Source organism: Talpa occidentalis, unplaced genomic scaffold (assembly GCF_014898055.3).
Source record: "Talpa occidentalis isolate TD23 unplaced genomic scaffold, MPIMG_talOcc4v2.1 talOcc4.7, whole genome shotgun sequence".
Classification (NCBI taxonomy): Eukaryota; Metazoa; Chordata; class Mammalia; order Eulipotyphla; family Talpidae; genus Talpa; species Talpa occidentalis.
In genome coordinates this window covers 124,904,790-124,915,849 of record NW_023605083.1, presented here as the reverse complement: position 1 = coordinate 124,915,849, position 11,060 = coordinate 124,904,790, and the positions used below count along the sequence as shown (strand labels likewise).

The 11,060-nt window shown below is 48.9% G+C and overlaps 1 protein-coding gene across 5 annotated transcripts; it reads right to left on the bottom strand.

Annotated features, from left to right (window-relative positions):
- Positions 1-10,784, bottom strand: LOC119232144 (intercellular adhesion molecule 5). 5 transcript variants are annotated; one of them, XM_037494058.2, is made up of 9 exons: positions 10,694-10,784; positions 9,609-9,736; positions 7,431-7,506; positions 5,273-5,539; positions 4,080-4,400; positions 3,538-3,816; positions 2,418-2,687; positions 1,471-1,776; positions 1-1,347 (listed from the first exon to the last, which is right to left on the bottom strand). In XM_037494058.2, the coding sequence occupies exons 3-9, from the start codon at positions 7,483-7,485 to the stop codon at positions 1,136-1,138; spliced, it is 1,710 nt and encodes a 569-aa protein (XP_037349955.1). In that variant the 5' UTR covers positions 7,486-7,506; positions 9,609-9,736; positions 10,694-10,784; the 3' UTR covers positions 1-1,135. The 5 variants fall into 5 exon arrangements, with proteins under 5 accessions (XP_037349955.1, XP_037349957.1, XP_037349956.1 ...); XM_037494060.2 differs by having other exon boundaries at positions 9,609-9,690; XM_037494059.2 differs by lacking the exon at positions 10,694-10,784 and adding an exon at positions 10,577-10,684.
- Positions 10,785-11,060: the final 276 nt, after the last annotated feature.

Sequence of the window (11,060 nt, the reverse complement as noted above, 5' to 3'; positions counted from 1 at the left end):
CAATGACACAAAAGACATTCAGATGTCATAAAATCACTTTTATTTTCACCTTAGCTATCATTTCAGTGGCTCACACAGGACTAATTTTGGAGAAAAAAATGGGGTTTTATGAATGTCTTCTCCAAGGGTGGATATACTCTCCCAAAGAACAGAGAAGGAACCCAAATCATAAAACCACATGGTGAACATTGTCATGAGTGGATTCCTCCTGAAATTTAAAGGAAATATTTTGTAGACACGTGAAAATAAATACTTCCTTATGAGAAGGAAAAATAAATATTGGAACTCTACCCTAACAGTCTAAGTAAAAAAAAAAAAAATTAATGTGTCGAATGTGAACGCTCAGATGATTATTCTACTACAATGGATTACAAGAAGGAATTCAAAGATGGCTGGAACCCTTAACCTATGAGACAATTTCATGGAAGATCTCTACCTTCCACTTCAGGGCAGAACACCTGGCTAGGTAAGCTGCTTGTCTGACCAATGTGGAATTTCTTATGATTGTCACACTCCCCCAAGGCACACAGCAGAGTTAGTGAGTTGAAGCCTAACCAGTCGCTGACCCTTAATGCTGTTGTCAAGCTCAGCTCTGGGAGCAGGCATTCCAGACGCCCAGCTGCAGAAGCTGGGGCTGCGTAGGTGGGAATACGGTGCCGGTGCCCGTCCCTGTTCAGCACTCTGTCCCTTAGGCGTCCAGGCCCTGGACTAAGAAAGTAGCTCTCACTTAGGAGGAACCAGGTGGGGAGAGTTGCATTTCTGTGATGTATCTGGCCATCTCTTTAGTCTGATGTTTGGGGGCAGTGGGCAGTTAGTGGGGTGATGAAGCAGAGCAGGATCTTTTTTTTTTTTTCAAATCTAAGAGAGGAACAATAAAACACACAGCAAGGAGCAAGAGGCCATCTGACTAGTTGAACACTGATACGGAGATTCCTGGTAACCAAAGTGAACTTGGAAAAAAGAGCTTGTGGGTGGACTGGATACAAGGGACACGGGTGCCCGAGTTGCTTTATGGGACCTAAGAGCACAAAGGATAATGTGGCCTCACATTCTGTCTTTTCCCTTCTCCTCAACTCCCTCTTCCCTCCTTAGGAAACCCGGTGGAAGTCTCCTTCAACCAAATAGCTGTTTCTGTTTAACAGTTCTGTGCGCTGCACTCTTCTGTGTGTGGAATAGCTAACTGGCTTTGCTCCTGTCTGTTCTTCTTTTTCTGCCGACAGGGCAGTTTCCTCCTCTGTACTTTGCAGGGCCAACAGCACAAGCACAGCGTGATGGTGATTACTCCTGCTCCAAGGGCAACAATAATGATGACAAAGTTGGGGGACTTGATGCCGCCTTCATTCAGCACTGCCCCAGAATAGAAGACAGAGAATGAGGAGGGTACAGGGACAAGAGAATCAGGCCCACCCCAGCCCACCTACCCCACTTCTCAGTCTCCCCCTCTTCAGCCCACTAAATCTTTCCCCTTACCATATCTGAGTACGTAACCCCATTCCCAGGGGATTTCCCATGGGCCTGGCAGCAGGAACCCTTGAATGACGACGACAGCAATTTTTTTGCTGACAGAGCCCAGCTGGTTCGTGGCCGTGCAGCAGTAGGTCCCAGAGTGGTTCTGGGTTGCCTTCTGTGGGACTTCCAGACTAAAGATCATGCTGTTCCTGGTACACACCAAGGTTGGAGCAGGGTTTCCCTTGGCGATGCAGGCAAGCATCTCTTCAGCCCCTTCCACCCATGTTTGGTTGCCAGGGCAACTGGATTCCTCTAACCTTGGCTTGTCTGGAAAAGAGTCCCCCAGGGAACTGAGCTCAGTGGGCTGCATTCCCTCCTTGCCATCATGCTTAGCTCCTTCTCCACCCCCTAATTCAAAAGCTCCGCCAAAAGCTTTCCTTCCCCAGGGGAGGACCGTCAGGCCCCTGCTCTGAGCCACCCTCCCCACTTCCCTTCCCTGTGGGCAAGGTGGCTGCGATGCAGCATAGGACATTTTAGTGATTTTGGACTAGATGATCCGAACCCCTCAGTTACTGGTGGTCCTGAGGGGGGGGGTCTCTGCTCCCCATCTTTGCTTCTCAGTTAGTGAGGACATGGGTAGGGATGAATCCAGAGAAGATTTTTCTACTTTTCAAAATAGAAATTTTCATGTGGAAATGTCATATGCTCTTCCCATGTCCCCAGTCCTCAGCTAATGCTGCTCATCCACTGAGACACTTTCTCTTTTCTGGGCCCAGTTTCCCCTTCCGGTATCTCCCCAACTCACTTTCCTAGTGGTAAGGTAGGCTTGGAGAGCTTTAATTTTATATTCTCCTTTGATTTTTTTAATGAGAAAACTATGGCATCTTTAATAATGAAGCTGCTGATCAAGGTGCCTGGAAATGGGAGACTAATAACCCTTGTTTTGATAAGGCCAGGCCTCTACTCACATAAGACATGGAGCTGGATGGCAGTGGTTTTGATCAATTGCTGACCCTGGACCTCCAAAGAGGCCTCACAGGAGAAATTTCTGCCATCATCTTCCTCCCTGACGGTAAGTAAAAACCAGGCAGGCTCCCCAGGCACGGGGAGGTCTGGGGCTCCCTGAAGTCGAAGAGTAGGGCTAGGTGATGTTAGTACATGCCCAGAGCAGGTCACATTAATGTCTGTTCCTGCCAATGGGTATAATTCCTCTACCTCCAGGACTGGTGGGGGGAAGCCTATGAGAGAAGGAAAAAGAGATGTAAAGTTATTTCTCAAAACTGACAGCCACATGGGCCTCCCCGGTGGCGCAGCGGTTGAGCACTGGGTTGCGAAGCTGCCCGCTGCAGCGCCGGTTCGATCCCCGGCTGCTCCCCGGCCACCAGAGGAGGGTCCCACATGGCGCGCAGACCTCTCCTGCCGCCCGCTGCTCCCCTCAGCAGTGTGCTTCGGTCCTTCTGCCTGCTCTGCTCCCCGCTCTGGCTCTGGTGAATTCTCTCACCCTCCCGCGCTTCTGACTGTACCCAGTGCTTGTGTAAATCAATTAATCAATCAACCTTGTATAAATAAATAAATAAATCTTTAAAAAAAAAAAAAAAACTGACAGCCACGTCTGTGCTCTGGCTGCTTGGTGCTGTGACGTGGGCAGGCAGACAACAGGCAAAGAGCGAATACCATTACTGCTTCAGTGCTGGATGGCAGGGACAGCCAGGCAGCATAGGAATTTGAGAGCCTCTCCTGGAATAACTGCCACATGTGGACATCTGGCTACACCTCAGAGGCAAGGCCAGCAAGACGTTTCTTCATCTTCACGTCTCAAATAATTGTTCAAACCTCAAATAATTGTTCCTAGGAGTGAGTTCAAGCAGACACACCCCCTCTGTAAGTAGGATGGCTTAAGGTCACAGGGTCCGTCTACTGTCTCCCATCTGCCTCCACTTAGCAGAGAAAGATGAAGACTAATGTCCACTTGGGAGTGCACCCTGTGAAGATTAGCAGAGATATCTGCAGTTGCATCACCAGCCTTTACTGTGGCAGTTTCCAGTGGCAGAGAGCCTTCCTGGGAAAGAGCGGAGACAAGGCACTTACTGTAGACATGCACTGTCTTTCTCGTTTTCAGTTCCACTGGACCCAGAGACACACGACAAGACAGCTCCTGATCACCCATCTCCATGGCCCGGACGGTGGCATTGACCCATGCTGTGTCTCCCTTCCAGAAGAAGAAGGGGCTCAGCTCCTGGTCTCCCAGGGACATGTAGAACATTGCCTCTTTGGCTGGAAACACCCTAGCCACCTCACAGCTCACAGTTTCGGCCATTCCAACCTCCAGAAGAGGAGAGACCCAGATTTGGGGGTTCTGAGAGAATTCTGCCCAAACATGAGGAAAAGAAAAGAATGGCCATGATAAGTCATGTGTCATGTAGGACCCTACAACATAGGGAGGGAGTAGGGTTTAAAGTGTTCTCTGCTCCCCCACCACCACCAGGGTGATGGTCTACCCCAGGTAGGGGTAGACCGCAATTACCCTCAAACCCTCGTGCAACATCCTATGGGAATGTAGTCCCAAAAAGCCAAGGTTAGATGACAGAAACAAGCCTTGGGGTTCTTTCCACACCCAGTCTCTGACTCACCAAAGATGCGGAGCACCTTGGTGGCCGAGTTGCCGTGAAAGAGCCCTCCACCATGTGAACTCAAGTCCAGTTCTGCATGGCAGGAGAAATTGCACCTGTCGTCCTCCCTTTGGGCTCTGACACTGACGGTGATCTCAGCTCTTTGTGTGGCCACAGCCAAGCTCATGAAGTTCTTTCTATGCAGTTCCGAGCTACCCTGGAGAAGGGTAAGGGTGAGGTTTTCCAGGGGCGCTACAGTGGGCACATAGCACTTCAGAGTAAAGGCTTCATCCACGGCCACCCATGCCGGCTGCAGCTCCAGCATCACCTGCTCTGGTGGCTCTTTAAGACAAAAGGATGAGTTTGATGAAAGTCACTCCCTTCTCCAGAAGGAAATGTGCTAGGTGCCTGATACCCTTCAACCATCCCAACAACAGTGTCGGCTTCCTGTCACTCCAGCCCTAGAGAGGACAAGTTAGTTTTCTGGTTCTGCCTGTCCAAGGCGATTAAAGCCTCAGCCAAGAAACACGGCTATGTTTCTGAGCAGAAGTTCCAAGCTTTGATTGCTGCTGCATCTGACCTGGGGAACTCTCATCTCTTACCCGAGGTACATCAGAGACATGAGCAGCTACCGAGGAGCTCCTTAGCACCACACAAAAACTCCACCCTAATTAACCAAACTTTTACCCCAGAGCGATCACACTTGGTCTCATGGCCATATCTTTGCTAATGCTGTTTGCCCGTTTGAAAGACCCTCATTGCCCACCCCCATCACTTCAACTCCCCATCATCCTGCAGGAGTGAAGTGCAAAAGCCTCCTTTCCCATGGAGACTTCAAGCGCCCCAGCCCACAGTGACCCTCCTTTCTCCAGCCCCTACTTACTCTAAGACTTTGTGGCAAATAAATCAGCATTAATTTTTATACTTTCTGATAATTTAGTAATTAGCATTATTCACATATGCCTCCTGCATCTGAACATATTCTCAAGCACAGATGTCTGGACGCTCTTGATGGTGTTTTCATTTAAAAGCTCCCACCAAAGGGAAACAGAAGTAATTGGCTCTGGAATTCCTACAGCATTCTAGATCTCCTACAGAAATCTTTACTAAGAGCCCTGAGTCTCTCCCCTAAAAGGAGTTTCTAACTATTCCCTAAATAAGACATCACCAGGTCGCCCCAATCCCCTCTCCTCCCACCTCGCAGCCCCTCTCACCATACACGGTGATGCCAAGGCTCGTGTCCTTCTGGATCCCTGCGCAGGAGAAGAAGCACTGCAGAACGGCATTCTCTGTGACATCCTCCAGGAGGAACGCCTTCCACTGAGGCCCTCTGCCCACCTGGCTTTTCTTTAAGAAGGTCTCAATTCCACTGGGTCCTGGGGCTGGACAGGTGGTGCTGCAGTTGACCATGAGAGACTGTCCAGACTTTACCAGGGCCTGATCTGGCCAAACAGAAACCTCAAATAGCTCTTCTGTGGCCCCTGCAAAGATCAACCACACATGCCAAAGACTCTGGTGAGGACCACAAGACCCAAAAAAACATGCAGCCTATTCTTAATCTAGTTCAAGGTTAGAGACTAGGAATTCCATTCTCTAAGGCTATTCTTTTTTTGTTTGTTTTTAAAGATTTATTTATTTATTTATTTATTTATTTATTTATTTATTTATTTATTTATTTATTTATACAAGCACTGGGTACAGTCAGAAGCGCGGGAGGGTGAGAGAATTCACCAGAGCCAGAGTGGGGAGCAGAGCAGGCAGAAGGACCGAAGTACACTGCTGAGGGGAGCAGCGGGCGGCAGAAGAGGTCTGTGTGCCATGCTGGACCCTCCTCCGGTGGCTGGGGAGCAGCCGGGGGTCCAACCGGCGCTGCAGAGGCTGCGGGCAGCTTTGCAACCCAGCGCTCAACTGCTGTGCCACCGGGGAGGCCCTCTAAGGTTACTCTTTAGGAATAAAAAGGGTACAGGGGACTAGGCAAGAAAAAGCTCCTTAATGAACAAGTGAGAGCCCCGATTCTGTCACCACCCCCTCTGCTGTCTTTCTTGGAATCCTGATTTCTCCACTAGAACCACGGTGGAAATCATAGGCTGGATTACATGGGCTAAACCAGGAAACCATGCTCTTCCTAAACTTCCAGGATGAGCTGCTGAGGGCCCTCAGGGGGTTAAGCAGACCCCCCAGGAAAAAGAGCTTTGTTATATATATGTCAAAGTGGTGCTGCTCTCCAATTATGGTCTAAGGCTTGCCGGCACCAGAATCACATGGAGTGCTTGTGTAACTGCAGATCCCAGCTCCTGCAGCCTGAATGATTAGGAGTTCATAAAGGGAGCATCTGGAAGTATACAAGTAACAAAACCAGCACTCCTGGTGATCCTTGTGCACACCAAATTTTGAGAACCACTGGGTGACTCCCAGGGCGACCCACGGAACTTTTTACCTCTTCTTCTCAAAAAAGAGATCGTTCCCTTTTGCTCTGGTGCTAAGGCAAAGATGGTTTTAGATGCTTACAAGTTTAGTCTGGTGGGGAAATCTCAGGTGCAGTTAGAGAGCAATCAGGTAAATTTTAGATGCCTGACACAGGGGAAGGCACAGCCTCCCTCAGGTTCCTACTCCATGCCCACCACCCACTTCAACTCCCAAATACCAGTCCCTTCTGGGAAAACACAACTCTTGAGCAGTGTTATCCACTGAGGCTCCAATTCCTTTTTTTTTTTTTTTTTTTTTTTTAAGATTTATTTATACATACAAGCACTGGGATACAGGTCAGAAGCACAAGAATTCACAAGAGACAGAGCAGGGAGCAAAACAGGCAGAAGGACAGAAATACACTGCTGAGGGAAGCAGTGGGCGAGACAGGAGAGGTCTGCTGTGTCATGTGGGTAGCTCCCTGGCTGGCCGGGACTCAAACCCGCACTGCAGAGGCTGAGGTCAGCTTCACAGTGCTGCGCTCAAGCCGCTGCGCCACCAGGGAGACCCTCCCGTTCCTTTCTTGCAAGTTCTGGAGAACTTGCTCCTTAAAACTAATCTATGGGCCCCATCCCATTAGGAACTTACTGTAGCTTATCGTAACAGAAAGGGTGGCAACAAAGAGGTAAAAATACTTTCAAGAGCAGAAAACAGGACAGTCTTGGGGCAGCAGGGAGTCAAGCAGAGAAGGCATATATCTCAGGGAGAGTTCTCTCTCGTGGTCTATTATCCTGCCCTTTGGGTTATCCCAGCTACAAGGCAGAGACAGTTAAGGGTTCTGTGTCCTAGTGATCAACAAAATAGGAATCTCTCCCGGATGAATACTACAGCGCCATCCACTCAGGAGTTCCCCAGCTACCTGCGCCCTGGCATATACTGACTAAAGAACTTCTCAAGTAGCCTTACCTGGGCAAGGGATGAAGGCCAGCAGGGCCCACACACCCAACAGTAGCATTTCCATTCTTATGAGAAGAGCCAAAAGCTGCAGAAAAAGAAAGGAGATGGCAATGTTGGAGCAGGTGACAAAAAGAGCGACTTATGTCTCTTACTAAAGTCTCCTATCATTGAAGATATTCCAAATAATATACCCCAGACTCTGAAGGAAATTCAAAACAGGAATTTTAAGTAATAAAAGCTTTTTTAGAAAAAGGTACAAAAGTCCCAAGTAGGACGGCTTATATTCATATATTCTTTCAGCAAACAATTATTGAGCACCTAAGACATGCCAGTTGCTGGGATGTATTCCATGACATAGAAAGTCCTACAAGTTAACAGAAAAGACAATCGAAGTAAAGATAACTGTACGCTGTATAGAATGTTACTACAAAAATTAGGAGAGGGGAGTAAAGTGAGGATTAAATTAGTTGATTCGAGTGTTTAGCCAACTCCCAGCACAAGCCTTCCATAAATGTTAGTGATAATTGTGATGCTACTAATAATGATAAATAAATTAGTCTGGGAACATTTAGGAGGGAATCACTACTTCTCTGAAGGAGCTAAGAAGGTTTCTCAGAGAGGTCTTCTTTGAACTGGGTTTTCTATTATAGTGGACGTTTATTGGGATAAAATGATATGGAGAACAGGTCAGGTCAGGTTTATTTGAAAAAATTAAAGAAATTCAGTATGGGTGGAGTGTAGCTTATAGAGAAAGGAGTTGTGGGATAAAGGTAAGAAAGTTAGCAAGCAACTGAGTAGCAAGCAGGAATTCACAGAACTTTTTTTTTTTTTTTTTGTGGGACCCTCGTGGCAGCCCAGCACTCAACGGCTGCGCCACCAGGGGAGGCCCAATTCACAGAACTTTTAAGGGTGTGTGTGTGAGATAATCAGCTTTATTTTTCAAGATGATAACAGTGACAGTGGGGAGAAAAGAAAGATGAAGGAAAGATTAATGGCCACAAAATCGACTAGAAGGCTCTGCAGTGATCTAAGGGAAATACGGTGAGAGCTGGAAGGTAGTAGTGGCTGCAGAAGATGTTTAGGGGACTCTCAATCTGGCTGGAAATGGGGGCTGTAGGCTGAGTTTGCATAGTAAACACATTGGTTTTATTTAAAGTATACTACAGATCAATAAAAATAGCAGCATTCTAAATATTTTTTCACATTTTAATAAGATTTAGAAACTATCAGTTGTTCATATCAAATATTATTTTAAAAATGGCATGGGAAGAAGGACATGTTTGAAGGTACTTTTCAATTACCTGTATAATTAAAAAAAGAAATCAGTAACATTAATTTGTGCATTGTAGAATCCCAATTATCTTCTAAAGCCTTTAAGGTAAATTACACTCTTCCTAACATCTCCTTCAAGCTAGGCACTCTCTTCCGATCTATTGCTCACTTCAATGACTCTCAAACATATCTTGTCTAACACTATCTAACATTTTGTAAACATATACTATGTCCCAAGCACTGGACAGAGCACTTTAATGATCTAATAACAATCCTATGATTATCCCCACTTTTACAGATGAGAGAGAAGACAATTAAGAGCTGAAGCCAGGATTCAAACCCAGGAATCGTGACTGCTGGGGAATGCCCTGAGAACCTCACTGCTTCATTATTTCAATGAATTCAGATTATCTGTGCTTTGAAAGGGAGACTGCATCCCAGTTTCCCTAGAGCTTAACCCCAAAGCTCCTATTTTATTAATCTCTCCATAGCATGTTGTTGGTACCCTTCCCTGCAAAGCCTATCTTGCTGTGAATCTCATAGGCTATGTTGAGATCCTAGAACCTTCGTTACAAAAGATTCCCCATTAGGGCCTCCCCTGGGGGCGCAGGCGGTTGAGCGCTGCGCTGTGAAGCCGCCCGCAGCCTCTGCAGCTGGGTTGGGTACCCGCCGGCCGCGGAGGGTTCCACATGGCGCGGCAGACCTCTCCTGTCTCCCCCACTGCTCGCCTCAGCAGTGTATTTCAGTAGATCTGCCTCTTCTGTTCCCCACTCTGTCTCTGGTGAATCCTCTCACCCTCCCGCACATCTGGCCTGTACCCCGGTTCTTGTATAAAATAAATAAATCAATCTTTAAAAAAAAAAAGAGTCCCCATTTCTGATCCCTTTGAGGCAAGCGAACGGGTTTTGTTTTTACCACCAGTATATAGTCATGTCACATAAACAGGTTCACCATCCCCACAGCTCTGAGTTTTCCTGCATCTCCAGGTGATCCAGCACTGAAACATGAAATTTTCTATCGTTTGTTAGAAGAAAGCAGCATCCCTAAGGAGACACAATTTTCAAATCTTTTAAATTCCTTTTGTTTACTCTGCAGATTATATCGCAAACTAAAGGCTTAAACCGTCTGACATCTCCGGCTTGCACTCCAGCCTCTAAGGGGTGGCAGGGAGAGAGTGGCCGGCAGGTGGGGCGAGGGCAGCGAACACACCCCTGTGGGCTGCTTTGGCTTTGGCCGTGCGGTGGGCACTGCCCTTCCTGACAAAGCTGACAAGGTTTGAAAATGGATTCTCACCAGCCGTCTATACTGCAGGGTGTCTTGGGTTCCTAGACACACACAAGTCACGCTCTACAGTTTGCACTGTCCCTTCCCTCTGCCTGGAATTCCCTTCTCCCCTGAACGTTCCTTCACCCCGTTCAATGTACCCTTGAATGACTAAGACACCTTCTTTTCCACCCTTGGGGCCTGGGCACGCACCCTCCATCTACGCTACCGCTTTCTTCTTCCCTGGCAGCTCCACCTTCCAGCACATTCTGTTACTCCTTAGGCTTGTGCCTGCCTCTCCACCACCCCCGCGCCCAGCCTGCAGGCCCGGTGAGGGCAGGGGCCAAGCGCCCGGGACGGCTGGAGGCGGTCGTGGAGTAGGAGTAAAGATGTGAACGAACCAGACAAAACACCCCAAGTGTCTGCGCCAGCGGCTGTGTCCACCGCCCGAGGCGGCGCCTGAGGCCGCCCTTGCTCGACGGCGTTTCCCCTCGCCCGGCGGCCACACAAAGTGGCTCTCGCGCTCTCAACCCAAACGGCCTCCCAGGCTTTTTAAAACAGTAAAAAACGCGTGTGTGTGGTGGAGGGGAGGCCTCGACGCGCTCCTCAGGGGCTCCCACCCGCTGAAGTGCGAGGTGGCGACGGCGCCCTGAAGCCAGATCTCCATTAATTTGACAGGAAAGCCCGGAGGGGACACCGGCACAAACGTAAGCAAACCAAATGGGAGCGGTTCTCACTGAGGGCCGCTCGTCCGTCGCTGGTCGGGTCACTCCCGGGGCCTGGGCCGCGCAGACGCTCGGCAACCGCCGTCTCCTCGCGCGCAGACGTTTCGGTTGGCGCCGCCCGGCGGTGGCGCGCGAGCACTGGTTTCCTGATCTGCCTAGAAACTCGTGACGTCACGCAGAGGCTCAGCAACGCTTGGCTGAGACAAATAGGGCGGGCGGGCGCGAAAGCGGCGAGAGGAGTGAGCCGGGGTCAAAGGTGAGGAAGCCGGCGTCAAAGGTGAGGAAGCCGGCGTCGGGCCTGGCCGAGAGCCGGAGCGTCTGTGACCCAAGGTCGCGACTAGTACATATGACAAAGTGAAAACTACCCACACCTCAAGGT

Excerpts from the sequence above, each read along its gene's own strand:
- LOC119232144 (XM_037494058.2), bottom strand. The coding sequence starts at position 7,485 with ATGGAAATGCTACTGTTGGGTGTGTGGGCCCTGCTGGCCTTCATCCCT. Across the intron at positions 4,401-5,272 it reads CCTTGGCATCACCGTGTATG|AGCCACCAGAGCAGGTGATG; the intron begins GTGAGAGGGGCT and ends TTTGTCTTAAAG. Across the intron at positions 1,777-2,417 it reads CATCCAGCTCCATGTCTTAT|ACAAGCCAAGGTTAGAGGAA; the intron begins GTGAGTAGAGGC and ends ACTCTTTTCCAG.